At 51.3% G+C, this 27901-nt stretch overlaps 2 protein-coding genes across 8 annotated transcripts in view; both read right to left on the bottom strand.

Annotated features, from left to right (window-relative positions):
• Positions 1-15493, bottom strand: part of CUL9 (cullin 9) — a 42418-nt gene extending 26925 nt beyond the window's left edge. The window contains exons 1-11 of one of the 6 annotated variants that reach the window (XM_055113625.2): positions 15367-15493; positions 12710-13313; positions 12005-12159; positions 11160-11660; positions 10520-10655; positions 10176-10369; positions 9497-9902; positions 8900-9092; positions 4454-4661; positions 1397-1593; positions 800-1017 (exon numbers count right to left, since the gene is read on the bottom strand). In XM_055113625.2, coding sequence (XP_054969600.2) covers positions 800-1017; positions 1397-1593; positions 4454-4661; positions 8900-9092; positions 9497-9902; positions 10176-10369; positions 10520-10655; positions 11160-11660; positions 12005-12159; positions 12710-13304 — 2803 coding nt within the window. In that variant the 5' untranslated portion in view covers positions 13305-13313; positions 15367-15493. Of the gene's footprint in view, positions 1-799; positions 1018-1396; positions 1594-4453; positions 4662-8899; positions 9093-9496; positions 9903-10175; positions 10370-10519; positions 10656-11159; positions 11661-12004; positions 12160-12709; positions 15341-15366 lie in introns of those variants that run through there. The other 5 variants (XM_003833264.7, XM_034962120.3, XM_034962122.4 and 2 more) reach the window with 5 other exon arrangements.
• Positions 15494-16110: 617 nt separating this feature from the next.
• On the bottom strand, positions 16111-26470 carry SRF (serum response factor). Of its 2 annotated transcripts, XM_008958869.7 has the most exons (7): positions 25449-26470; positions 23505-23771; positions 21651-21912; positions 20951-21070; positions 19139-19330; positions 18737-18813; positions 16111-18524 (listed from the first exon to the last, which is right to left on the bottom strand). In XM_008958869.7, exons 1-7 carry the CDS (start codon positions 25959-25961, stop codon positions 18429-18431), a joined length of 1527 nt encoding a protein of 508 aa, XP_008957117.4. In that variant the 5' UTR covers positions 25962-26470; the 3' UTR covers positions 16111-18428. The 2 variants fall into 2 exon arrangements, with proteins under 2 accessions (XP_008957117.4, XP_034818008.1); XM_034962117.3 differs by lacking the exon at positions 19139-19330 and having other exon boundaries at positions 25449-26279.
• Positions 26471-27901: the final 1431 nt, after the last annotated feature.

The following is a 27901-nucleotide window of genomic DNA, read 5'->3' as shown; positions in this document are numbered from 1 at the left end:
ATATACAAAAATTAGCTGGGCGTGGTGGTGCGCACCTGTAATCCCAGCTACTCAGGAGGCTGAGGCAGGAGAATTCCTTGAACCCGGGAGGCGGAGCTTGCAGTGAGCAGAGATCGTGCAACTGCATTCCAGCCTGGGCGACAGAGTGAGACTCCACCTCCAAAAAAAAACCAGTTAAGCTTAAAACAAAAAAAGAGAAAGGCCTCCCTAGATGTCATTTCAATGAGTCTTCTACTGTCCAATAATACTGGGCCAAACCTAGCCCAGATGGATATGAATCCACATATGTTTAAAGCCATTCAAGAAGGCAATTTACAGCCAGGTGCAGTGGCTCACACCTGCAATCCCAGCACTTTGGGAGGCCGAGGCAGTGGAACTCCTGAGGTCAGGAGTTCCAGACCAGCCTGGCCAACATGGTGAAACCCTGTCTCTACTAAAAATACAAAAATTAGCCAGCTGTGGTGGCAGGTGCCTATAATCCCAGCTACTCAGGAGGCTGAGGCACGAGAATTGCTTGAACCCAGGAAGCAGAGGTTACAGTGAGTCGAGATCGTGCCACTGCACTCTAGCCTGGGAAACAAGAGCAAAACTCCATCTCAAAAAAAAAAAAATGCAATTTCCTTGCACATGTTCCACAGTCTCCCTCTTCTTGGTTGGGAAGTTCTACTTAAGACCTAACTTAAGCACAATGCTTGCTCATTTCCTGAAGTTTCCTCATATCTTTCCAGTAAGGAGCTGATACATAAACCTGGCTGGCACTGTGTGATTCCTCTGCAAAACCACCCCTCCACAATGGTACCTGCACACTCAGGGCTGCCCGGCGGCTCTGAGTAGCGATTGAGAAGCATCATAAGGATGGTGCGTGTGGTAGGCATAGGTTCTGTTCCTGGTGCTATCCCTGAGTGCCTAAACAACGTGTCTCTCAGCTCTCGGGTTATAATCTGGTCTCCCAGAGTGTGGTGGTTGCACAAAAGTAGGTTGAGCAGGAGTAAGCCATTTCTCGCTGCAGAAGAGCACCTGGGAGGAGGGAGGTGACCAGGAAGAAACTGAGAGACCATGAATGCAATGGAAGCAGCAAAGCAAGCATAGAAGGCCGGGCAGCTAGGGAGCAAAGGGCTCCAGTGGGCCCTCTGAGCCAGGACATCTGATCCCCAGACCTCGGGCCACTCCTCCCAAACCCATAAAGGGAAGTCAGTGTGTCTCTGCCCTCTCTGGGAATCTCCCTATCCCCAATCCACTTGGGTTCTCCTCCAACAACAGTTGGCAGCGCCACCAATGCTTAATCCGGAGGTGACAGCGTGAGGGGAATTTCTGTGGAGTACATGAGCCTGGAGCACAGGAGTAGCAGGGTTTGGGACTAAGCAGGAGCCTGAAGTTGGGAAGGTAATGCCCTGACCCCTCAGTGTTCAGCATCAGGATCACGGCTGCAGGGACAGTGAGGAGCAGGCTCTCAGAGCCCGGGCGTGTGGCTGAGTCGATGCTGGCGAAGATCTCTCTGGTCATCTGAGCATCAAACAAAGAGTGGATAGAATCTCGGCCAGTAACAAACGTGGGGATCTCCGAGGAGCTGGCGATGGCCAGCATCTTCAGTGCCTGTGAGGGGGATGTGAAAGCAGAGTGAGGAGGGGGCAGAGGCACCATGAGGAAAGGGAGGCCTCATTCTAGACCTCAAACTTTGGGGCAGCTGAGCTGTTTGCAGATAGGTAGAGTAGGAGACAGAAATGGAAGAGGTAGTGATGGGACATCAAATACTACAAAGAGAGGGAAGGAGGGAGGGAGGAAGGAAAAGAAAAAAGGAAAGAAACTAAACAACAACAAAAAACCCTGAGACTGGATGGTAAAATCAGCCTTCCACTCCTCTTGGCCTCCAGGCTCGCAGCACCAAGGCTACCAGAGTGGGACAGCCGCCCCTCCTGTATCTTCCCTTCAGGATGGTGCCCCTCGCAGCATCTAGTTGTCTTCAGGGGCTTCTTACAGTTGTCTCCCATCTCACTTGCACTCCTTTCTTTGCAAAATCTCTCTTCCCTTGAGTTCCATGACTTCACATCCTCCTGGCTTTTCTCCTACCTCTCTGGTGTTCCTTTGCCCCAAGGAACTAAGGTTCCTTGTCCCCTTTCTCTGGACTCTGCACTCACCCACACTGAGGCAACCAGGTCCATTCACATTGCTTCAATTACCACCTATACACCAAGTCTCCAAAACCTGTGTCTCCTGGCCTTAGCCAGCATCCAGCCCTTCTAGATAAGACTTCTTGGTTGTCTCACAGGCAGTGGTTGGCATTATAGGAAAAATAATTGTAATGTGCAAACCTGTTTGCTGGGACTATAGAGAAAAATTAAATTAAAATAGACACTATACAATCAGAGTGGAGAATGTCTCTCCTGGTGAAAGGGTTGATTCTCTACAAGAAACCCATGAGAGATGGACTGGGCTAGAAATAATTCTCAGGACAATGCCTCTTGTAAGGCCTGGACCCTCCAAGCAACTTCTACTTCTCAATGAAGCTTTCTCCCTGTAGTTACACCACCCTCCCCCAGTTAGCTGAGTTCTGTAGACTTTAAGTTATTAACAAGATGATGTAATTTTATTTCAGGGCAAGATTTTTTTGAGATGAAGTCTCACTCTGTCGCCCAGGCTGGAGTGCAATGGCGCAATCTCAGCTCACAGCAACCTCCCGCTCCCGGGTTCAAGCGATTCTCCCACCTCAGCCTCCCAAGTAGCTGGGATTACAAGCATGCACCACCACGCCCGGCTAATTTTGTGTTTTTAGTAGAGACAGGGTTTCACCATGTTGGCCAGGCTGGTCTCAAACTCCTCACCTCAGGTGATCCACCCGCCTTGGTCTCCCAAAGTGCTGGGATTACAGGCGTGAGCCACCACACTCAGCCATTTTTATTTTTTTTTTTTTTTGCCATGATCTATAGTGGATGGCAATTGCTATGTTTTGGTCACGTAATTTGAGAGGATCAGGGAATTCTTTGAGCATGATGATCTGGACTATGAATGCCTGGCTGCTCTTGGTCCCATAAAGAAAAGCACCTCCCAGGCTGGGTGTGGTGGCTCATACCTGTAATCCCAGCACTTTGGGAGACTGAGGCGGGCAGATCATGAGGTCAGGAGATTGAGACCATCCTGGCAAACATGGTGAACCCCGTCTCTACTAAAAATACAAAAAATTAAGCTGGGCATGGTGGCACGTGCCTGTAATCCCAGCTACTCGGGAGGCTGAGGCGGGAGAATCGCTTGAACTCGGGAGGCAGAGGTTCCAGTGAGCCGAGATTGAGCCACTGCACTCCAGCCTGGGCTACAGAGCAAGACTCCGTCAAAAAAAAAAAAAAAAGAAAAGAAAAAAGAAAACAGAAAAAAAGAGAGAAAAGAGAAGAGAAAAGAAAAGCGCCTCCTGGCCTCTCCCGGGACAGCCTGCTTTAAGAGGACACATGCTCCCGTTCATGCTGCTGCCATTATACTACTGGAATCCATTCTCAGAACTGCTCTGGCCGAAGCCTGCCTGTCTCCCTCAGGAACCCTCAGGCTACACAGAGCTCCTCTGCCCACACCACCCTACCAGCCAGCACTTCTGTCTGGAGTAACCAGGAAGCCAATTCTTCTGTAAGCTACTCTGGATAAGGGCCTTCCTTCCCGATTCTCTGGGCAATGGCAATGCTGGCTTTGTTTTACCCAAATCTAGTAACAGAGTATTTTCTATGTAAGGGTGCCACTTAGATAAAAGAGGAAAAAAAAATACTTTTGGTTTAATGGTCACATCTAGAAAATTAGCTTTTAACCAGACACCTAATAATAACTAAAAAGGCAGGAACACTCAATACACCTGAAAACTCAACTCCTGACCTTCACCCCATATCTCCTCCTCCTGCAACATTCTCTCTCTCTCAGTAAATGGCCACTTCATGCACCCTGCTCCTTAATTTTACACCGGGGAGTCATTCTTAACCCCGGCCTGGGCCGGGCACGGTGGCTCATGCCTGTAATCCCAGGAGGCTAAGGCAGGAGAATCACTTGAACCCAGGAGGTGGAGGTTGTAGTGACCCGAGATAGCGCCACTGCACTCCAGCCTAGGCAACAGAGCGAGACTCCATCACAAACAAACAAACAAACAAAAAACCTCCTGGCCTGGCACAGTGGCTTATGCCTGTAATCTCAGCACTTTGGGAGGCTGAGGTGGGAGGATCACGTGAGCCCAGGAGTTCAAGATCAGTCTGGGCAACATAGCAAGATCCTGTCTCCAACAAAAATAACCCCAAAACTCCCTTTCCCCTTTTTCCAAACACTTAATCCCGAAGAATGTCCAGATCAAACTCTTAAAACCATCTGCATCTTTCCATTCCAAAGTCTACTCACTGATCTGAAGCACCAAAGTACCTCCTCAAGATCAGTAGTCCCCAGTCTGCCTGTCTTGCCCATTGTTCTCTCCCGCCAGGCCCAATGTACTCACCGCCAGCCCAGCCTGCTGCACCAAGACAGAAGTCTTATATTCTTGCATGCAGACCAGCACAGCATAGATGCCACCCTCCCTGGCAAAGAGCGGCCGCCACTCGTGCTTGGTCATGAGCAGGTAAAGGAGGCGCAGGGCCTGCACGACCACCATCTTCTCTCCCACCTGGTTGGTCAGCAGCTCCACCAGCATCTTCACTAGCTTCTCTCTGACAAGAGAAGAGATATTGGGGCTCCCCATCCCAAGGAGTCTTGCCTGACCTCCCAGCCATGGCACCGTCGGACTCCCTGACCAATCCCATCCACCAGATCTAGTCCATCCTCTCTGCCCCACCCAAACCTGCTCTCCTGGCTTCAGTCTCACCCCAATCCCCTCCCCTCTGCAGCCTAACTGCCTCTGGCTCCTCGGCTAATGAAGGAGGCATTAGAAAAAATGTTTATAAACTCTGGCTCACCTTTTCAAATAAATCTATAAATTCAAAGTGATACTAATCAAAATGCCTAAAAGGTGGTTTTGTTTGTCTTTTCGTTTTTGAGATGGAGTCTTGCTCTGTTGCCAGGCTGGAGTGCAGTGGCGCGATCTCAGCTCACTGCAACCTCCGCCTCCTGGGTTTACGTGATTCTCAAGCCTCAGCCTCTTGAGTAGCTGGGACTACAGGTGTGTGCTACCACGCTCAGCTAATTTTTTGTATTGTTTTTCAGTAGAGACAGGGTTTCGCTATGTTTCCCAGACTGGTCTCGAACTCCTGGCCTCAAGCAGTGTACTTGCCTTGGCCTCGCAAAGTGCTGGCCTAAAAGGTTTTTAAAAACACCACAACAGGCAGATCCAGGCCTTGGAAATGTTGAGAAAAAAATAGTGGTAGTCAGGTGCAGCAGCTCATGCCTGTAATCCCAGCACTTTGAGAGGCTGAGGCAGGTAAATTGCTTGAGCCCATGGCTTTTGCCATGGGCAACATGGCAAAACCCCATCTCTACAAAAAATTATCTGGCATAGTGACCTGTGCCTGTAGTCTCAAGTACTTGGGAGGCTGAGGTGGGAGGATCACCTGAGCCTGGGAGGTCGAGGCAGCAGCAAGCTGTGATCATGCCACTGCACTCCAGCCTGGCTGACAGAGTGAGACCCTGTCTCAAAAAAAAAAAAAAAAAAAAAGAGAAAAGGGGTAGGCTTGCCTATTATTATCAAAATATAAATATAAACTTGTAATAACTACAACCCTGGAACTGATATAGGGTAGCTAAATAGATCAATAGATGAGAAGAGAGATAAGGGTGGTGTATAAGCCAGTAAAAAAAAAAAAAAGGAAGAACCATTTAAAATATAATGTTGTCTGGGCACAGTGACACACACCTGTAATCCCAGCACTTTGGGAGACTGAGGTAGGTGGATCACTTGAGGTCAGGAGTTCGAGACCAACGTGGCCAACATGGTAAAACCCCATCTCTACTAAAAATACAAAAATTAGCCAGGCGTGGTGGTGCGGGCCTGTAATCCCAGCTATTCAGAAGGCTGAGGCAGGAGAATCGCTTGAACCCAGGAGGCGGAGGTTGCAGTGAGCCGAGATTGCACTGCTGTACTCCAGCCTGGGCGACAAAGCAAGACTCTGTCTCAAAATTAATTAATTAATTATTGACTGAGGCCTTGCTTGAGGCCAAGAGTTTGAAACCAGCCTGGGCAACATAGTGAGACCCCATCTCTACAAAAAGTAAAAAAAAAAAAAAAAAAAAAATTAGCTGGGTGTGGTGGCTCATTCCTGTAGTCCCAGCTACTTGGGAGGATAAGCAAGAAGGGTTGCTAGAGGCTAAGAGTTTGAGGCTGTAGTGAGCTATGTGATCTTGCTATTGCACTCCAGCCCGGTCAACAGACTGAGACCCTGTATCTGAAAAAAAAAAAACAAAAAAACACGCGCGCACACACACAATGCAATTTAGAGACACCTGGCTATCCATATGAAAACACTGAAGCTGGAGCTCTATTTCACAACATTTGCAAAAATAAACTGCAAATGAATTTTTAAATAAATTAAAAAAAAACAAAATCATGGGTATTTTTGGAAAATATTTTTATAATTCTGGAACAGAATAGATCCTTTTAAGTAGGACACAAAATCTAGAAGCCATAAAAAAGCTGAAAAATGTAGCAACAAAAAGTCTGAAACTCTAGCATGATGAAAAAAACACTATACACAAAATTACGAGACAAGCGCAGGAGCTAGAGAAAGGGGCCAGTGGAAATGCTGATCTAAAAGAAGAGGAAGACGTGCCTCTAGAGTCCCTAGATCATGGTGAGGGTCAGGAGAGAAAATAGCAGGTATTGACTCTTGCTTAACAGTGACAGCGAGGCCAACGGAGGAGGTGGCTCGGGAACTACGAGGGGAAAGAATACAGAAGAACTTCTGGGAAAGTTCTGTTTTTAATCTATCTTTTCTAAGAAGTTTAATAATGACAACAGTGTGAATGAAATATGCTTGAAATACATATCCCCTTCCATGGCCATGATTTATTATATACCAGATAATATACATGGGTAATACATATGACTAGAGAAATAAGTAAGGATGTTTACCAACATGTTAATAGTGATTGTCTCTGTCTTAATGGCTTTCAGATTTTTTTTCTGTCAATCTCACTTGAATATGATCAGATAATTTTTATTTTAATAATTTTCTAACTTTTTTACCGTATGTATTATTCTATAACCAAAAAATAAAGCTAATATGATTTTTAAAAAGACAAGCAAAATATCTGGAACATAAATAACAAAGGAATAACCAAAATGCCTATAAATACATTAAAAAAGGCAAAGATCCAATTAAAAAGTGGGCAAAGGATAATAACAGAATATTTATAGAAAAAAAAAAACAGAACAAATGTATGCAAATGTGCCTAACTTTACCAGAACTAGGAAATTAAAACAAAGAGATACCAATCATTTAAAATGCTGCCAATTAGATAGATTAAAAAAGACGACAATATTCAGTGTTGGCAGACGTAAGGAAAAACAGACGCGTTAGAACACTGCACTTGAAACTGGAGATAATCACACTGCAGGGTCCCATGCAGCAGTAAAAATAATGAGGCAGCTCCACCCAGACTGATATGGAAAGCCCTCTAAGACACTGAGCGGGGGCAAAAAAAAAAAGTTGTAGAAACATGTAGAATGGGATTACATAGACTAAAACAAAGACTCAGAAAATGCTCTATTTCCAAACACACAATTACAAATGCAAATCTGTAGGATATAGTAGACTGATAACAGTGGTGAGAAAGGACTTTGGCCTTCCTATGTCCTTTTACATTCTTCAGATCTTTTAAAATGAGAATGCGGCTGGGCATGGTGGCTCACACCTGTAATCCCAGCACTTTGGGAGACTGGATCATCTGAGGTTAGGAGTTCAAGACCAGCCTGGCCAACAGGGTGAAACCCCGTCTCTACTAAAATACAAAAATTAGCTGGGCCTGGTGGTGGGCACCTGTAATCCCAGCTACTTGGGAGGCTGAGACATAAGAACTGCTTGAACCCAGGAGGCGGAGGTTGCAGTGAGCCAAGATCACACTATTGCACTCTAGCCTGGGTGACAGAGTGAGACTCTGTCTCAAAAACAAGTAAATAAATAAAAATAAATAAATAAAATGAGAATAAGTTGTGTGTTATTTGTATAATTTAAAAGTAGAGGGCTGGACGCGGTGGCTCACGCCTGCAATCCCAGCACTTTGGGAGGCCGAGGCAGGCAGATCACGAGGTCAGAAGATCGAGACCATCCTGGCAAACATGATGAAACCCTGTCTCTACTAAAAGTACAAAAATTAGCTGGGTGTGGTGGTGCCTGTAATCCCAGCTACTTGGGAGGCTGAGGCGGGAGAATCCCTTGAACCCGGGAGGCAGAGGTTGCAGTGAGCCGAGATCGCGCCACTGCACTCCAGCATGACGACATAGCAAGACTATCTCAAAAATAAATAAATAAATAAAGGTAGAAAAAAATTTCAAATAAAGTAGGTTTTAAGGTCTAATGTGGAAAAAAAAAAAAGTACGTAGGGACAGAAAAAAAAGAAAAAGAAAGAGAAAAAACTCCAGTTCTAGAGCCAAAAAGACCTAGGTTTGAATCCTGGCTCTGCTATCTGTAAAACTCTAAGCAAGTTACTTAAATTCTCTAAGCTTCAGTTTCCTCACCCATACAGTAGGATAATAATATTACCAACGCTTCCTCAGGTGTTAGGTGGATTTAATGAGAGAATGCATGTAAAATACTAGCACAGTGCCTGGCATAACAGAAGTGCTCCAAGAATACGAGCCATTAAAACATCCAACCCTCCTGCTCGGCTGCTCCTCAGGCTGAGCCTTCCTTCACCCCAAGCTTTTCTAATTCGTGATCTCAAAGCTCCTTCCCCACTACCACCATCCTTTGCCTACAGCTTCAACCAAAACCTCTTCCCTCCCCAGTATGCTAACCTCAGCGATCTGTCAGGACGGACCAGAGGGTGGTCCCGCTCAGTGACCTCCTCCACAGCCTGAGAGAGGGCAGAGAGCCCTGAAAGCTGCAGGTGTGTGTCCAAGCTGGATATCTGCACAGTGGCCACGACCGCTGCCACATGCTGATCCAGGGAGCTGCGAGGACCGGGACCCCGCAAGGCTCTGGCCATTTCTGAAATTGGTGGGAAAAGGCAATGGCTAAAAGAACTGTGGCACCTTGAAGTTAGAAGTCTTTAAAGTCAAGCCCAGTTATCCTACCAATATTTAAACACATTATCGGCTACTGCAGCTTGCAGAGTTTTCCAATTCTGTGTCAGGGATCTAATGATCAAACAAAGGAGATGAAGACACCCTAGAAAACGGATCCTCCTTTTCCAGAGATACTAAAGGAAGGGAGCGCTGGTTAATTAAATACAATCAAGGTCAAAAGGAAGAAGATGGACGCATGGTTCCAAGGCATTTTCCCCTGCAAAAATCACCTTCCTCCATGGCTTTCCTTCGATCCTGACTATCCATTTCTTCTACTGAGACTACCCAGGACTTGTTCCAATTGCTTCCTCCCAGAACCTGACTCACCACTGGCTGCCTCCTTCATCTCAGTGGGCAGGGTCATCCCCTCAGTCACCAGAAGCTGGTTAAACAGCTGAGAATCACTCTGTGCCATGGGGGGCTCGGTCCTTGTCTTGGTGGGCTCGGCCTCTGTCTTAGGGGCCTCAGCCTTTGTTTTGAGGGACTCAGTCTCTTCCTCTGAGAAGCTGGCCTCCGACTTGGACTCCTCTTCTGGATCTGGGGTACAGGAGTGATTTCGTGAAGTAGACGAGCTGCTTCGTTCATTAGACAGCAGCCCATACTTGGTGTAGATCTGGGAGTTGAGCAGGTCATTGAGAGTGCTGCCCTCAAATCGACTACTGAGAACCTGCAGCAGACTCTCGGCCATTTCCACGGACACAGAGATCTCACCTAGGGCCTTTTCACCCAGGGTCTGTCAACAGAAGGGGTATACGTTTAAGAGACAAGCAGACACAAAGGTCTTGGGGTCAGTAATGGGAAGGGTGATCACTCCCTACCATGCCCCCACACCTTCTACATACTAGACCCTCACAGCACTTGCCTCCAACCCCCAGCAGGACTCCTCCTAACCCTAATCTCTAGCTCCAGCCTCCCCCTAAGCGGTATCCCCTATCTGAAACTCCCTCTAGAGAATCCCACCTCTAACCCTACTAGAAAACCCCCAGGTATCTCAGGCCTATAATACCTCATCCAGGTTCTTCCAAAGATTCTGGAAAATTGGCTGCTGCTCACACAAGTCCAACTTTTTGATAAAGAAAAGCAGCTCCCACCATTCAGCCTGGGTCAGATATCCCACTCTCTCATTCTTCTGAGGTTCGGGCTGGAGGTACGGCAAAGGGTACAGCCCATCCATAGGATTCCAGTCCCAGGAGGGAAATGCTGAGGACACAGGCATGGCGGGCATCAGCACCCCTCAGGAATGGGGTCTATTTCTGGACCCCTAGGGCTGCTCCTGGTCAGAAGTGGCTTCATCCCAGTCACTAATCCTCTGTTCAGAGACATGCTATCCATGTCCCCTCTTAGGCTCACCTGTGCCCAACACAGTAGCCCCTGCCCCCTTCTCCACAGCTGCTGAAGCCTTATCCTCAGTGGCTTCCTCAGGGCCCAGGATCTCCAGCATGTGCCAGTGCACCCAGTAAGTGCGGCCTGTCGACTGCCAGAAAACCTGGTATGAGGGAGGAAGAAAGAGAGCAGAATAGAGAAGGCTCAACCCTCTAAGCCTTGGCCTGTGAAGGCTTGAAAGGACATGCCCAAGCATAGATCTGGGGCGCACCCTCAGATACACACCTGGCTAAGCCTGGAAAAACCCCCATATGGCAAAAGGCTTCCTTCCCTTATCAGGAGTGGGCCCTGCCTCTTTTCTTAACCATGATTCTCTGCCTCGACATTCCTTCCTAGCCTCTTCCACTGGTGTTGGTGGGGAGGTATCTCCATTTATCAGTTCTGCTTCCTGGGTGAGTCTCCCATGAACTTACAGCCCACCCACACCCCTGCCAGATTTTCTCAGCCCTCCAAATGCACCCCGCACAAATGCCAACCCCCTCGTATCATTCCAATTCCCCAGGGGGGTTCTTCTTGGGTGGCCTGCAGGAGTCCTCCTTATGAAGTCCCAGCTACACCCCACCCCAAATAAACTCCCAACAGTGTCTCACCACCATGTGCTGCCCACCTGCACAGGGGGAATGCCGTTGTTGCTCTGCCGGAACTCGCCCTCGTCCCCAGCACTGATCTCCTCATAATCATCCAGCATCCGCACTCGCATCCCTGGCTGCAGCGTCTGCTGCACATATTCTCCATAGCCACTACGGCTGGAGAATTCAGAGCGCTGGCGGAAGACCCACCCTTGTCTTCTGGGGGTGGTGACAGTGGTGGGGAGTAAAAGGCTGGGGCCTGAAATGTAGGGCTGAAAGATGGACCGGGTTGGCCGGGGAGGTGACATGCCCTGTTCGCTGAGGTTCCGGGCCCAGCCCATGCTCCGCACAAGCTCAGAGATGAGGTTGCCCACAGCCATGCTGAACTCCAGTTCCCGCTGTCCCCGGCTTTTCTCTCTTGTGGCACATGGGGAGCTTTGGTCTCCAGCTCCCAGCTCTGGACTGCTATTCAGCTGATCCAGGAGGGAGGTGACACAAAGGTAGCGCTTCACCAAGGAGAAAAGCAGCTTTCCTGGGATCTGTAAGACACAATCTTTGGGACAGGTTCATCTCTTCCTGGCTTTAGCCTCTCCCCTTCCCTGAAGTATCCTCCTCTACAGAAAAATATAAAGGCCTTCTCCCCAGGCCTGTAGTTCTCAAACTTTGATTTGTGTAAGAAAGGCATAGGGAGTGTCTTAAAACACAGATTCCTGGGTTCTCATCTCAGAAATTCTGAATGGAGAGGGGCTGGGAGGGAGGACATGAACCTTCATGTTAACAAGTTCCCAGGTGGCTCTGGTGCTAACATTCAGTCCTGAACCACGTTTTCATAAATAATGTCTTAGCCCTTGTACACAGCATTTCCCTACAGCTGGCAGTGTACCTGAGGCAGATGAATGCCCTCAAAGGCCATGCAGTGTTCTTCAGAGGATGTGGTTTCTGCAAACAGCTCCAGCAATGTATAGCGACTGTCAAAATCCATGTGCTGCTCGATGCCATCTTGCTGGCTCAGTGATAGAAGGACGTGAGCCCGACTCCCTGTAATCCATACCCAATCCATATCTTCTCCTCAATCCCCAGTACTTTCTCCCTGCCTTTCCTAGATTCTATCTCCTACCCCAGAGGCTTTCAAACTTTGTTACTAAGGCTCACAGAAAGAAATACATTTTACATGGTAACCTGTTACAAACATACATACATATAACTGAAACATATATTTTATGCTACAAAATTTACCCCTACTAAGTGCTACACACTAATGACTTAAGTTTTTAAAAAAATGTTGGTTGTAACCCACCAAACTGATTTCAAAACCAACTAATAAATCTCAATCCAGTTTCAAAAATACAGGTAAGTCCTATTCTCTTCTCTGGTCAATGCACTGAGAATGAACAGATAAGCCAGAGGCTATCATTTTAGCCTCTTTATATACCTGAAATAGCCTATTAATCTATATTTTTTCCTTTGCATCAAATTGATATTCACCAAATACTAAGTGTTCTTACAGAGCTAGGAAATCTCTCCTCTTTCTTATTCCCTGTGGCCCCATTTTCTCCATTGCTTTCCTTCTTCCCTGGCTGTCTCTTACCAGCATCGTGGGCTGCCAGAGCCTGCAGCATTTTGCCTGCACTCCGGCGGATCTGAGGCTCAGGATTGCACAACATGTGCATGAGCAGGTCTAGGGCTCCTGTCTCCCTGAAGACACCAGTGAGGGGCCCGATGCTGGCGTAGGCACTGAGCACGTGGATGGTGTGAAGCACAGCGGCCGTGAGGCTTGGGGTCCCACTTTCTGCCAGCTGCCTGGCCGCCCTGCGTACCAGCGCCTGAACATCAGCCTCCATCTCTCCCATTGCCACTTCATCCAGGCCTCCTGGATCTCGAGGAAAGCTTCCTGAAACCCCAGCTGGTTCGTGCTGAAGTCCCTTAGATAGTGCCCGCTCACCTAACAGCCCAGGGCAGTTGGCGTAGACCTCAGGAGCCGACAGCCACATGAGGATGTGCTCTGCTTTGCCTTCTTCCACACCCACTTTGCCCACTTCCCCACACTTCAGGACACTCCATCGGATCAGGTATTCAGGATGCCCGTCATGCCCAGGCCTCTGTCGAATGAGTTCTTCAGGATATGCCTGCAGCCGAGGCCCTAAGGGCACCATGAGGTCCCCAGCATGCCGTTCCCCCACCATCCTGACCTCCTGGGATACACAAGGAGAAAGATAAGGCAGTATGAGAAAAGAAAAAAAATACATGGAGGGGGTGGAATCTTGAGACACAGAGAAGGTGGGTGGTGATCGGTAGGCTGCATGGTAGAATTTAGGAGGCCAAACAGAAAAGGCAAAAAATAGGATGGAATAAATAGCTGAACATACTTTGGGATTTATAACAGAAGGAGAATGGAGTGAAGACAGAGAGGGGATGAAGAAGGGGTTTAAGAAATGGAAGAGTTGGCTGCGCCCAGTGGCTCACGCCTGTAATCCCAGCACTTTAGGAGGCCAAGGTGGGCAGATCACGAGGTCAGGAATTCAAGACCAGCCTGGTCAACATAGTGAAACCCCGTCTCTACTAAAAATACAAAAATTAGCCAGGTGTGGTGGCACATGCCTGTAGTCCCAGCTACTCAGGAGGCTGAGGCAGGAGAATCACTTGAACCCAGGAGGCGGAGGTTGCAGTGAGCCAAGACCGCGCCACTGTACTCCAGCCTGGGCAACAGAGTGAGATTCTGTCAAAAAAAAAAAAAAAAAAGAAAAGAAAAGAAAAGAAAGAAAGAGAGAGGAAGGAAGGAAGGAAGGAAGGAAGGAAGGAAGGGGAGTTTACAAAAAGAGAATGAAAACAGTAATAGGCAAAGTAACAATAAACAGAGTGACAGTTAAGCAAGACAGTTTAGGCAGGATAGCAGGGTGGCTGAGGGTTACAGATTAGGACTTAGAAGAATGACATGGGTGGACAGGAAGGACAGCAGCATGTGAGGCAGTGGGATCAGAACATGTGAGGAAAAGTAGGATAGCGGAGGGGCAGGACAGGGAGCATAAATGACAGAGTAAAGCTGCAGGGTGGATGTAAAGGGTGGGCCATGGCAGATATAGAGAATGGAGATGACAAAAGGCTGGGATGTTGGGGCAAATGACTGGATAGGAAAAGTATATTCGAGTCTTGTGAAAGGGGGAGGGCCCTAGGGACCAGATAAAATTATGGGAAAGATGACCAGGTCCCACCCTGCCCTTATACTGTATGTATGGTAAGGATTTAAGTAAGTTAGGTAGATAAGATAGAGGTGGTAATCATGGGGTTAAAGGTAGGAAATGAGGTCAGGAGAGAAGCAATATTCAGAGATTTCAGTATCAGATAAATGTGACTCTGAATTCTGGCTTTCTGTCTCACTGTCTGCATAGTTTGGAACAAGTTACTTAACCTCTGAGCTTGTTTCCTCTTCTGCAAGATGGTAGTAATATTCATAGTTACTTCATGAATTTAGTAGGATCATGTATGTAAAGCACTTGGAACAGCATCTAGCACATAAAGAGTGTTCAGTAAACATAATCTATTATTATTCTTAGATGGAGAAGGTAGGGGAGTCATCAAATAAATGCAAAGTTATTAAGACCGATTATAAATGGGAGTGGAATAATCAGGAAAGATATGCGTGATATGAAGCAGTGCAGGGGCAACACGGAATAGTGAGAATAAGAATGGAAGAAGGTAAACCCAGATGAAGATATAGTGGTCAGGGCAGGGGTCATGTTGGGGTACAGGGACAGAAGATGAGAGTAGAGGTGAAGAGGAGGGAGAAAGATGGATGTGGACCTCAATGGAGGTAGGGGTCCACTTAGGATGGGGGGCAAGCCTGGATGGTAACCAGCGATGTGCCAGCGGGCAACTGATTAGCAGCAGGGGGAAGTAAAAGAATCGGATAGGAGGAGGTAGGAGGTGTAACGTGGGCCTAGAAGAGCAACAATAAACTGAGGTGTGGGGGTGAGCTCTGGACGCATGGATGAGACCAGCAGATAGCAAGGTCAAGCCCAAGCTTGCAGAGCCGTGGGGAGGTGGAGGAGGCCAGCACGGCAGAGGGAACGGGTTTGGGGGGAGGGGGAAGGATGGTTGGGGGCGCGGTCCAAAAAAGCTGAAAAGATCCAGTGAATCTCAGAGAGCAAGACCTGGTTCCCTTCGTCAGCCCCATGGACAGTGGCTAAAGGACCGGGGAGGGGACAGGAGAAGGGGAGGGATTGGGTCGGCGCAGAACTCTCCTCTCACCTCCCACCGCCCGGCTCAGCCCTCGCTGGGACCCAGCGGCCGGTCCCGCCGTCCTGGCCCCGCCTCCTCAGAGCTCCCTTCCGGGTCACACAGCGAGTGCACGCACGGCCGGGCACCTACGGGTCCCACCGCGGCCCACGCCGAGCGTGGCGGAACAGCGCGCGAGTGGAGCATGCGTGCTACCGCGGGCGGCTGCACTGGAAGAGGGGCGTGGGGGCGCGCTACCGGCGGAGCCTGGGATCGAGGTCACGTTGCTCCTCTCTCAGCAGCAGGAAGAAGCCGTTTCCATCCAGTCAACTGTGAAGCCCCCTCCTCTTCACTGGGTCGGCCCTCCTAATCCTCCCTCTCCCATCACAGCGATCATGCTGACGAAACATAGTAACCCACATTCCCACCTTTAAGGCTGCCCTTTTGGACTTTTCAGTAGGTCAGGTGCCCATGAGTTTCCCAAACCCTTCAGCAGTGCTTTGGATTAGTTGTGTCACTTTTCCTGTTAATTAAAATTTGCTCCTCTTGCGTTGGCCTTAACACCTAGCAAAGCCACGCACAGGGAGAAGGTCCTCGGCCCCGCAAAACTTTCCTTAAATTAAATCGTATGGAATTAAACAGCCCAAAGCACACCTTAGCATTACCGTTCTCATCAAGCAGCCCGGATCGCTACTCAGAGCAGCAATTTTAGGAGTTTGCCTCGCGTTCATACCCCCATCCCTCCCTAAGTAGAAAAACAGAACCAAAGACCCCACAGTCTGTGCACAAAAATGATACATTTATTGAAAGAGTATTTTTTTTTTAATACAAAAGAAAGCTCTGTACATAGGACTGTGACCATGTCCACTATTCCTGGGTCAGCATCCCAGGGGAAGTAGAAACCACTGACATACACACTCACATTCAAGCACACACACTCACTCAGGCGCACACACCCACACACACATACCCCAGAGCCACCGAGGAAGGGAAACACCAAGGGTCGCTGCACATAAAAATGCCACCTCAACTCATCCCTGACACACGCATGTCCTCCCAAGGCCACGCTCACACAACACACATTATAAGCACTTTGCCTGATTCACTCACTGGGTCTGTCTTTTGTGGGAAGGAGAGGAAGAATTCATCAAAGGTCTCCTCCCCATGGGTGGGGGAGTGGGGAGTGAGTGAGTGATGGTGGAGTGAAACAAGAGCAGAGAAAAGGGGCTGGGCAGTTACAGACCTGAGTCCCAAGCTCCCCTGCTCTCTGGCCCCTGATTTGCCACGCCCCAGCCTTGAAAGCCACCCATAAGCCCCAGCTATCTCCAGGAGAAAGCCCAGAAAGGTGACTTCCATCTTGGCACCCCAAACTGGGGCAAGACAGCAATGAGGGTTAGAGGTTAGGGGGTTCTCAAACATGTCGGCAAATCATCCCCTTGATAACTAGGCTGTGCGTAAAATCTTCCCCCATCCCTTCACCTAATCACAGAAGCCAGCTTGTTCCTACTGAAGGCAGTCTTAGGGGTTAAGAAAATTTCACCCCACTGCTGCCCTGTTTCTGAAAAAGCTCCCCTTCTGGATATAGGTGGTGAAGGTAGGCTCTGACACAGGGTAAAAGACCCTCCCCCCTATGCTGGCCCACCCTCAAGGTCTACCCCAAAGGGGGAGGAGGGGGGTGGGGCATGGCCCCTGTACAAATTACATAAATACTGAGGTTACACTTAGAAAAATAAAGTCATTTTCTTCAAGGCTTTTTGTCTTAATTTAAAAAAGTTACAGTAGCTGCTCACTCCCTGGGAGAACTGCCCATTTCTGGCTCCCCTTTGGCTGCACTCAGCCCAAGAAGCTGCTCCCACTTCTTCTGACCCCCATTCCTGCCTCTCACCCCCTCCCAGACCCCACCCTGCTCACTGCAACTTGGGCCCCAGGCAGCTGCATGCCTGGGACAGCGCAAGGCTGCAATGCCCATGCGTGTGGCACAAATGAAGTCAGTTGCCTCTGCCTGACGCCCTCCCACCCCAACCCCGACATTTGGTCTCCCTCTTCCCTCTCCCTAGCAACAGCCCTAAAGGGCAAAAAGAGGCCCAGAGCTGTGGGTCACCCTCCCCACCCCGTTGGGGCATGGCCTGAGGGCCCCTCCCCCGGCTTTCTCCTGGAAACAACCCAGGACTGGGCAAACCCAGAATCTCCCCCACACACTGGTGGACCCCGAGCTCATGGGGTGGCTCTGTCCCCAGGGGCCCAGCCAGTTCTGGGGAGCCTGAGGGCTCCCCAGGGAAGGGGAGTTTGGGCAGGGAGGGGGACGAGAAAAACGCCATAAAAAAAAGTTAAATATTTTAAAAATATATATTTATAGATTTGTTTTCACTTCGTCTCCTCAAATAAAAAGTTCAAAATCAACTTTAAGTAAAGCAGCTGGGAGGAGAGGGGGGAAGACAAGGGGGAGAAGGGAACGCTGGTGGTTCCCTCCAACCCAGGAGCCCCTGGAGGTCCAAGGGGAGCGGCAAGGCAGGGCAGGCGGCCCCAGGAACCTGCCCAGTGCACAGGCCCAGCTACTCAGGAGCTGAAGGGGCAGAGGACAGCAGTGTGAGGAAGAAGCCCCCATCTCCCCAGCTGGCCCCCTGAGGGGCAGAGCCAGGGCTCTTTTGACCCAGCCTGTGACAGACACAGGGCTGACCTGGGGTCAGCAAGGAGGCTGGCAAGAGGGCCCCAACTGCTTCCTCAGAGGAGGACACGGTGCCCAGCCCCACAGAAGGCCTGTGTGTGGGGAGGTGGGGCACGGTCCCATTGGGTAAGCTAATACTCATGGCAAACATCGAGCCAAGCTGGCGAGGGGGTCCCAGGAAGGAGGACAGCCCCTCCAGCAACAGAAATGGGAGGTGGGGCGGGAAGAAGGGGAGGCTGAGGGAGGATGGGTGGAGGCAGGCAGGCCCATTTCTTTGGCTGGAGTGAGAGGGCTCAGTCCTGTGGCTGCCCGTTCCTCCTCCCCGCCTCCCTCCTGCGGCCCGTCAACGTGTGTGTAAAGAAAACGTGAAAAGGCAACAATAAATAAGTGGTGCCATCCCTTGGGCCATCTGTCCAGGGCGGCGGGCGGATCATTCACTCTTGGTGCTGTGGGCGGTGTCCAGGTTCACCACCTGTAGCTCGGTGAGGTTGCTGCTGCTCCCGGCCTGCTGCCCTATCACAGCCATCTGGAGGGAAGGGGATGTATGAGGAGGGGCAGGGACTGGCCAGCCAGTTCAGGCTCCCCTGGCTTCCCTGCCTGCCAGCCACAGGCCTGAGCAGAAAAGCAGATGGGCTTCCAGGCTAGGGATTTTGGCTTTGATGAACTGGTAACAGGATCCCCTAAGGTCAAGACAAAGAAGTGGCTATCTGGGATGGGGTGAAAGATATCCCTACCTACCTGGTGGAGCTGAACTGCTGAAACAGGGATCTGCACTGTCCCAGATGATGCTGTCAGGAACACCTGGGGGACGCCACCTACATTGGAAAACCACAGGAGATACTCAAATTGTTTGTTGAAACTTCCAGATATTGGAGGAGTGGTGTCAAATGCACAAGTGACTGGGGGAGTCTCAGATGTAAGAGCCCAAGGGAAAGGGTGCCAGTGTGTCTGAGGGTGCATGCGGGTGTGAGTGTCCAAGTGTGCATGGGTGTCCAAATGTGTGTGTGAGCATCCAAGTCTGTGTTGTATTTGGGTAGAAATATTTGTAGGCATCAGTGCATGTGTGTGTGTGTGTGTGTGTGTGTGTGTGTATAAAGAAGGAAACGGTCCTCCTTTCCTTAGCCCTGCTCCTCTACTCACCTGGCTCCTGGACCTGGCTGTGTGACACCTGCATGGTGGATGGTGCCTGGGAGAAGGCATTCAGCACGGTGAGGCTGCCATCACCCAGGCCCGAGGTGGGGGCATACATCACCGCATGCGGGCTAGGGTACATCATGTGGCCACCCACAGTTGTGGGCACGGATGACGTCATGATGGTGGCGGGCAGCGTCACTGGCAAACACAGACATGTGTCAGCTCGGCACTGGTCCCCACTGATAACTCCCATTCCGTCCGTAGGAATTCCAGGCCCCCAGAGCCCTCTTGCCATTTCCCAGGTCAGAAGCTAGACACGACTATTCCTCAGCTCCATCATCAACTAAGAAAAGCCTATTTTTTCTTGAACACAACAGCATCAATCTTTAATTGTATCCTATCACATTGTACTATTCAATTTTCTATCTACTGAATTCTCTAAGTCCTAAATCTTGGGAAAAACAAAGATTATGACTGACCTACTCTCAGAAAACTCAGATACTCCCCTTTTAGGAGCTCTAACATCTTATTTTTTATTTGTTCTCATTCTCCCTCCTTTTTTTTTTTTTTTTTTTTTGAGATGGAGTGTCACTCTGTCACCCAGGCTGGGGTGCAGTGGTGCGATCTTGGCTCACTGCAAGCTCTGCCTCCTGGGCTCATGCCATTCTCCTGCCTCAGCCTCCCGAGTAGCTGGGACTACAGATGCCTGCCACCAAGCCCGGCTAATTTTTTGAATTTTTAGTAGAGATGGAGTTTCACCGTGTTAGCCAGGATGATCTCAATCTCCTGACCTCGTGATCTGCCCCCCTCGGCCTCCCAAAGTGCTGGGATTACAGATGTGAGCCACCGCACCCGGCCTCTCCCTCCTTCTTAATGCACAGCTAACAAATTCATCTTTCAAACAAGCACTTCTCAAATGTTAACGTGCATTATATGGGAATCTTGTTAAAACACAGACTCTGGGCCGGGTGCGGTGGCTCAGGCCTGTAATCCCAGCACTTTGAGAGGCCGAGGTGGGTGGATCACGAGGTCAGGAGATCGAGACCATCCTGGCTAACAAGGTGAAACCCCGTCTCTACTAAAAATACAAAAAAATTAGCCAGGTGTGGTGGCGGGCATCTGTAGTCCCAGCTACTCGGGAGGCTGAGGCAGGAGAATAGCGTGAACCCGGGAGGCAGAGCTTGCAGTGAGCCGAGATGGTGCCACTGCACTCCAGCCTGGGCGACAGAGCGAGACTCCGTCTCAAAAAAAAAAAAACAGACTCCGATTCAGTAGGTTTGGGGTGAGACTCAAGATTCTGTATTTCCAACAAGCTCCCAGGTAATGCTGGTGTTCCCAGTCCATAGGCCACACTTTGAGTAAAAAGGTTTTAAATAATAAGAACTTAAAATTAACCTTACTTTGAGAGTATCTCATCATTTCTGAAATGTCTAGAGATACCTGAGGGTAACTGTGGCTACTCAAAACCTATAAGACCCTCGCACAAAGAGAAAATTGCTCTCTAAGTCCTTCCTGATAATTAAGCAAATGTGTCTTTGAGCAAGTAACTTCTTATTTCTAGGCCTCAGGCTCCTCATCTGAATGAGGAGGTAGGTCAATGGTCCCTAATTTTCTTCTGGAATCCGCTGCCCACTGCAGGGCGGGATTCAAAACCCAGTCATCCTCACCTGACTTCCCCATAATTATTAGGCCCAAAGCCTCAATCTCCACTTTAAGAAATCCCCTGACTTTAGTTACAGGAGGGTTACTGTTGGGCACCTACTGCTAGGCCTCGTGGGGGAAGGCAGGGAGGGAGGGTGACAGGGCTGCGAGCTATACCTGTCCCGCTGGAGGAGGTCTGCGTGAGGTCTGTGCTGCTGTCACGGGAGGGAGACGCTTGCTGTGGGGCCTGGTGCACTTGAATGGCCTGCACTGGGACCTGCTGGGCCACTGTCCCACCTGCAAGACACAGAGTCTTATTTGTGCTCTGTCCCACCCAATTGCCACCTCCACCAAGTACCCATGGACACCCCAGTCCCAGGGTCTGGCACAGTGGTCCCCAACTTCCATCACTATCTTTCCTGGAAGCCAAAGAGGCCCTTCATGCCTGAGTCTTCCCTCTGGGGGCTTCCACGCTCTACTCTTGCCCATCCCTCCTCCTCCTGCCCTGGGCCTTGTCTCTCTTTTCTTCAGTTGACCCAAGAGCTGGCAATAACCCATCAAAGACATGATCTGCCTTCCAGTCAAGGCAGGAAGTGGTGAAACATCTACTGCCCTGTGGCAATGAGGGCACGGGGCTGGGGTAGCTAGACAGGGCCAGAATATATGGTTGAAACTTACTGACAAGGACAGCAGGGGTCTCAGTGGGCAGAGGTATGCCTGCCAACAGGATATAAGAGGCTTCTCTCAGGCTCTGGCCCCTATTCACCTTCCTTCTGAGCAGGGAAAGAGGTTCTCTTGGTGCCAGCCCTAAACACACTCTTAGCATGCTTGATTTGCCCCAGGAAGGACGAATCTCTCCCTGCCCCTCGTGACTCACCAGGCATGAGGGTGAAGCTGGTAGGCAGCTGCATAAGGCCCCCAGAGGAGACAGGGCCGCTGCCTGTACTCTTCAGCACAGTCCCATTGGCACTGCTGACAGCACTGGGGCTGACACTAGCAGACACTGGTGCCAGGTAGTTGGTGATGGGAAAGGAGGGGCCGCTGCTGACTTGCATGGTGGTAGAGGTGCTAGGTGCTGTTTGGATGGTGGAGGTTGTACCCGGCAGGTTGGTGACTGTGAACGCCGGCTTCAGTGTGTCCTATACCCAGAGTAAAGATGAAGCAATGAGCCTCTACCAGATCCTGCCTTTGCAGAAGCTTTGTGTGGACTGAGAACCCAGACTGAAACCAGTGAGCTTGGGTTCAAATCCCAACGCCACCATTTACCTGATGCCTGACTCTTAGGTAAGTTATTGATCTACTGAGCTACAGTTTTCTATCGGTAAAAGGAGGATAATACCTACCCCCTAGGTTGCTGTAAGGATTAAGTAGGTTAGCATATGTAAATCACTTAGAAAACACTACCTGGCACATAAAAAAACCAAAATAAATATTTTTTGCTCTTATGATAATTATTATCATTGTCATTATTATAATCCCCTGAGTTCTCTGCTCCAGCGGACTGTGGTAATCCCATTGGCTGGGGAGTCAGGACACCAAGGTCTGTTCCTAGCTCTGGTAATGACCATCTAAGTGACCCTGAAATAACCACTCCCCTTTTCTGAACCTCGGTTTTCCTCTTCTATAAGCATGAGGGGGCTGGGCTACTACGTTTTCTTTCAAAGAGTTCTTCCAGCTCTAATTTGTCAGGCTTCTGAGATAGGAACTGAGTTTCTCAGGGAACTTAAGAGTTTGAGAGAGATCTTGAGAATCTGGCAATGACACACTATATGTCAAACACCCAAGATGTAAACTACCAAAAGAATGCACTCATCCAACAAAATTTCCTGGGAATAAATGAGCCCTACTGTTATAAAAGTTTAAAAATTATTACAGATGATATGCCACTAAGAGAGGAGGTAGCCTACAGCACTGACTCTCCCCTAAGGAAGACTTCGTTCTTAGAAGGGGAAGAAGGAAACTGAGAACCAAGCCACCAAGCCCAGACCCGAATTGAGTCAACCAGAGGCTCAAAGGCTGCGGGGTGGGTCAGCACGAGACGTTTGCTAAGCAGCTGGGCCCAAGACCCTTGATTGGCAGAGGCGTTGCTAAGGCAAACAGTGCCGCTTCCTCCCATTGGCCAGTCAGTTAAGTGCCACCCGGAAGGTGGAGCTCCCCAGACAGCAAGAGAGGAAGCCCCACCCCCTCTCCTTACCGGGAAAAGGAAGGGGGAGGAGTAACAGCGCAGGCATCCCTAGCAGCAGGCAAATGCGCTCCCTAACTGCCCAGGCCCCCAACACCCTGAAAGGGCAGCGGCTGGCTTGTAAGGTAGTCCCCGGCCCAGTCAACCAGCCCGCCTGCCAAGAGTGCTGGATTCCCAGGACCCCGGGACCGGAGTGCTCCCTTTCTACTCCCTGGCGACCCAGCCCGGAGGGCCGGGCTAAGCTACACCCCCGCCCCTAGCGGGGAGACAGCTGGCGGGAGGAATGCAAAGGCCCTGCCAGGCAGGCGGGCTGCGGGCGGGAGGCCGGCGTGGAGCCCAAGCCGGCCTTATATGGGCACGGAGGCCGCCCGCTTATCTAGGGGGGCGGTCTTCTATCAGGAAAGCGAGGATGGACACCTGTCCCCTAGGACGAGGGTCGTTAATCCGGCTCCACTCCACATCGGTGGGCACCTATCCACCTGTCCTGGGCCAGAAAGGGAGAGGGACCCCGCTCCCTTCCCTCCTCTCACATAGGCAACCCAAACACACCTTGGTCTCCCCACTGCTGTCAGACTCCGACACCTGGTAGGTGAGATCTGTCTCTTCAAAGCCAGTGGCACTCATTCTCTGGTCTGTTGTGGGGTCTGAACGGGGTGGAGAGTCTGGCGAGTTGAGGCAGGTCTGAATCAGTGCCTTGCCGGTCTCACTGGTGATCATGGGCTGCAGTTTTCGGGTGGCAAAGGTATACACATGGCCTGTCTCACTGGCCACCAGCAACAGCACCTGTGTCCCTGTCAGCGTGGACAGCTCATAGGCCTGAGGGGTGAGGAGGGAGATGGGCAGGTCAGCAAACTTTTTATCTCTACCTTCCTTGAGAAGTTGGAAAAAGAATTATACAGTGATGTCATTCCCCCATTCCCATAATGACCTTCGTCTCTAATGACTCTGAGGGCAGGGTGTCCTATCAGGATCTCTGGAAGCAGCAAAACTACCCATGCTCCTCCTTTGAGGAGCAGCCCCATTGACCTGAAGATACCCCAAGCAAACAGTAACAGCCCCCAGTGATGGAACATATAACTTCAGGGGATACGAAGGACCCAGCTAGCTGCTTCCCAACACAGCTTAGTGCCTGGAATGTCCCAGAGCCTCACCCCTTCTTACTGTCACAGGGACCACGATGGATCCCTACCTATCACACTGGAATTTGTACAAGACATTAGTGATAATGGACCATTTAAGCTCCAACTGTCCCATGTTTTTTTCCAGAAACTGCACAGGCTCCAACTTGTTGCCACAGCCTAGTTTCTCCTTTTGCCCTGTAATACTTTACTGCCCTTACTCCTTTGTCTTGGGAAGAAGGTTATGGAAGGAGAGAAGAGAGTTTTCCTTAATTACCTCCCCCCACAATCTTCTCCACTGATGATCAAGTGACAAGGGACACTGATACAACAGTGTCTGGAGTGATGGGAGACGAGACCTAGATTAGCACTAAACATCCTGCCATGAGCCCAGGAAGGGGACCTTCAAGGATGGCCCCATAGATGCCATACTCTCCCAACAAAGTTCTGCAAAACACCTTGGAAGCAGCTCTGGTTTCTACATGGGACAGAAATAAACACCAGCCAGTGTTCCCAAGGATCCAGCTCCTTGTCTCCCAGTTTCTCTGCTTTCATCTCTTCCCTTAACGTCTACACCCCAAAATGACTCCTTTCCTCAACACTTTTCACTGGCTGGCAGAAGAGGAATTCCTAGGTACCTCTGCAAGCCTCCCTGACTTCTCCCAAACCCCATCCAAGCATAGATTCTCCCTAGGGCTGGAAACCCCACTTGTCCTAACGGCAGGAGATTCTGCAGCGGGTCCTGCCAGGAGCATGTGGTTCCCAGTGGATGCCATGGAAGACTCACGGCCGGCGCAGGACTAGGTTCCTGCTGCTCAGGGCAGCACCAGTTCTCCTGCCCCGCTCCCTTACCTGGTCCCTAACCCTGCCTGTCCTTCCAACCAGCACTACTCTCCTGGTGCCCACTTCCTCCCACACATGCTCGCTCATTGTTGTCATGCAGCTCCAGCCTCCTCACCTCCATACCTTCTCGTTTGCTCCCTGCTTTTCCGGCGCCCTCGTCCGAACACCGGAGTGCACTGGACCTACTGATCCCGGGTTCTCATTATCCACCTCCCCGGCAGCCTCGTAGCCTCCCATCACCGCTCCTCACCCCTTCACTCGGCAAGGGCCCTCTTCCTCTCTTGCGCCGGTCACTCCCACCTCTGCGCCTTTCCCCACGGTTGCGAGCGTTCGCGGGATCTCCCCTCTCCCCACATTTCCCCGGCGGCCCCTCCCCTTCGGCCCTCCCCGGGCAGGAGCCATCCCCTCCCACACACCTCCTGCGGACTCGCAGCCTCTCACCTCCGCCTCGGCTCTGCGGTCCTCCCGGGCTCCCTTTGCACATCCCCACCCCAACCGGGCCCCGGGGCCGGCCAGCCCCCCGGCTTGGTACCTTCTTCATGATGCCCGTCTTCCTCTTGCTGAAGGTCGTGTAGCGCCGCAGCTTGTTGTCGATGAACTCCATCTTGATCTTCACGCGGCCCCGGGTCTTCTTACCCGGCTTGGCCCCGCTCACCGCGCCGCTCACCGGCCCGTAGCCCCCGGTGGCCGCTGCCGACGCCTCGGGCCCACCGACCACCATACCGATCTCCATCTCGCTCAGGCTCCGCTTCAGGCCGCGCCGCTCGGCGCCCAGCTCCTCCTCCTCGCCCGACTCCGAGTCGCCCTCGCTGCCGCTGTAGAGGGCCCCCGCGGTGGGCGCCGGGGTGGTTGCCGCCGCTGCCGCAGCCTCCCGCTCCAGGCGGCCGGGCCCGAGCCCCGCGCCATTCCCGGGGACCCGGCCCCCGTTAGCCCCGCGTGTCCCGCCGCCGCCGCCCGGCCGCCCCGTCGGGGTCCGGTTCAGGCTGCCCCCCAGGGCCGAGCCCCGGCCCAGAGCCGCCGCGGCCCCAGCTTGGCTCGGTAACATGGCGCTCGATGCAGGAGGGCGGACGGGCAGTCAGCGAGGAATCGGAGCCGCCGCAGCCGCCGCCATCGGCTTCCCGGCTCAACCCGGCACTCCCGCTGCTGCTAGTGCCGCTATCGCTGCCGCGGCCGCCGCTGCGAACCCGGGGCCCCTGCACGCCCGGGCCGACCTGGGCCCTCACTTTCCTGCCCCTGTGGCCCGGGTTGCCCCAGGCCGCGCGCAGCGCCCCCTGTCCGTCTGCTAGGGCGGCGCGCCGGGCGGCCGTCAGCGTCCCCCGGGGGGCAGGGGCTGCTGGCCGCGGCCGAGACGGCGGGTGGAGGGGGCCGGGACCACGCGCTGGCGGCGGAGGGATCCCCCGACCCTTCCCCCCATATAAAGAGATACAATGTTTCCTTTTATGGCGAGGCCGCTCCTTATATGGTGAGCCCCAGCGCCCCCGCCCCATTGGTCCGTGGTTCCGGCACCTCCGCTCCCCATTGGCCCACAAGAGGGCGCTTATTTGCATAGACATACCGAACTCGTTGCTGTCATCTCGCGTCAGACCGCGACTCTGAGAGGGGTGGAGCCGACGCCTCTTAAAGGAACCGGAGAACAGGCACGATCCCGCCTCCCTGAACCCGAGAATGATAGAACGGTTTGGGAGGCACCCGCGGAGAAGGAGGCTGGGACTGGAGCGCAGTCTTGCGGAAGAGAGGGAGCAGCACTAGTAAATGGGCACCGGGACCGCTGGAGGCATACACTGGGGAAACCCCTGGGTGGATTGTGGGGTTTGCAGTAAATAAAAAAATACAGCCCAAATTCCAAGGGAGGAGTGCAGGGATTGATTGGAGCATTTCCTCACGCCTTCCTAAGGGAGGCACAGTTATTGGCTGAGCGGAGAGAGCTTGGGTCCCCGGTGTCCAGACTCGTCGCGCCCCAGCCGCTCAGCTCTAACTTTTCCCCTCCCCCCAACTTCCCTTCCCTTTCCCTCGCTTTTGTAGGCGACGAAACTTTCCCACCGGGCTGGCTCGAGGATCTTCATTCATCATCCTCTGCACTGGGGGGTCTTTGGCAGACATACATCTGGAAAAGGCTGGTGGAGGGGAGGGCGAGAGACAGAGATCGGCCTCCCAGTCCTGAGGCGGGCAGGGAGGAGAGACGGAGATCAGTGAAGACTTCCAGCTGCAGGCTGGACTTGGGGAGGAGGACGTCCCGAGGATAAAGCCCACCCTACAGCCAGTGCAAAGACTTGGGAAAGTGTGGCCCGACAGAAAGTTTAAGCCGAAGCAAGCACGCTCGCGCACACACACGCACATACACACACTTCTCTGGAAAGCCCGTTGGAGAAAAAAAAAAAGTTTCAGACAGGGTATCGCTCTGTCGCCCAACCTGGAGTGCAGTGGCGCGATCTGAGCTCATTGCAACCTCTGCCTCCCGGGTTCAAGCGATTCTCCCACCTCCGCCTCTCACGTAGCTGGAACTACAGGTGCGCGCCACCACTCTGGCCTAATTTTTGTATTTTTTGTAGAGATGGGGTTTTGCCATGTTGCCCAGACTGGTTTCGAACTCCTGGCCTCAAGCGATCCTTCCCCCTCGGCTTCCCAAAGTGCTGGGATTATAGGCATGAACCACCGTGCCCAGCAGAAAAAAAAAAAAAAAACTTAAAAGATTAGAACTGGGGTGCTGCAAAGTGAGGTTCAAGCTCTGGGTCTGGGTCTTTTCTCCAAAGCAGTGAAAATAGCTTGGACTTTGCTGTTACAGAATTATTTAAATCTGGAATCTGCCTCTTGGTAAGCCCTGTGCCTGGAAACAAGTGACAAGTGATCTGATCTCTCCAGACGCAATATTCATCAATGTTGCTATCCATTCCATGAGTTGTTGTTTTTTTTTTTTTTTTTTTTTTTTTGAGACAGAGTCTCGCTCTGTCGCCCAGGCTGGAGTGCACTGGCACGATCTCGACTCAC

The sequence above is a fragment of the Pan paniscus genome, chromosome 5 (assembly GCF_029289425.2).
Source record: "Pan paniscus chromosome 5, NHGRI_mPanPan1-v2.0_pri, whole genome shotgun sequence".
Taxonomy (NCBI): domain Eukaryota; kingdom Metazoa; phylum Chordata; class Mammalia; order Primates; family Hominidae; genus Pan; species Pan paniscus.
The sequence above is the reverse complement of the archived record's forward strand: the minus strand, read 5'-3'. Positions and strand labels throughout refer to the sequence as shown.

Excerpts from the sequence above, each read along its gene's own strand:
- SRF (XM_008958869.7), bottom strand. The coding sequence starts at position 25,961 with ATGTTACCGAGCCAAGCTGGGGCCGCGGCGGCTCTGGGCCGGGGCTCG. Across the intron at positions 21,913-23,504 it reads ACAGCAGTGGGGAGACCAAG|GACACACTGAAGCCGGCGTT; the intron begins GTGTGTTTGGGT and ends CTCTGGGTATAG. Across the intron at positions 18,814-19,138 it reads CAGCCAGGTCCAGGAGCCAG|GTGGCGTCCCCCAGGTGTTC; the intron begins GTGAGTAGAGGA and ends TTTCCAATGTAG.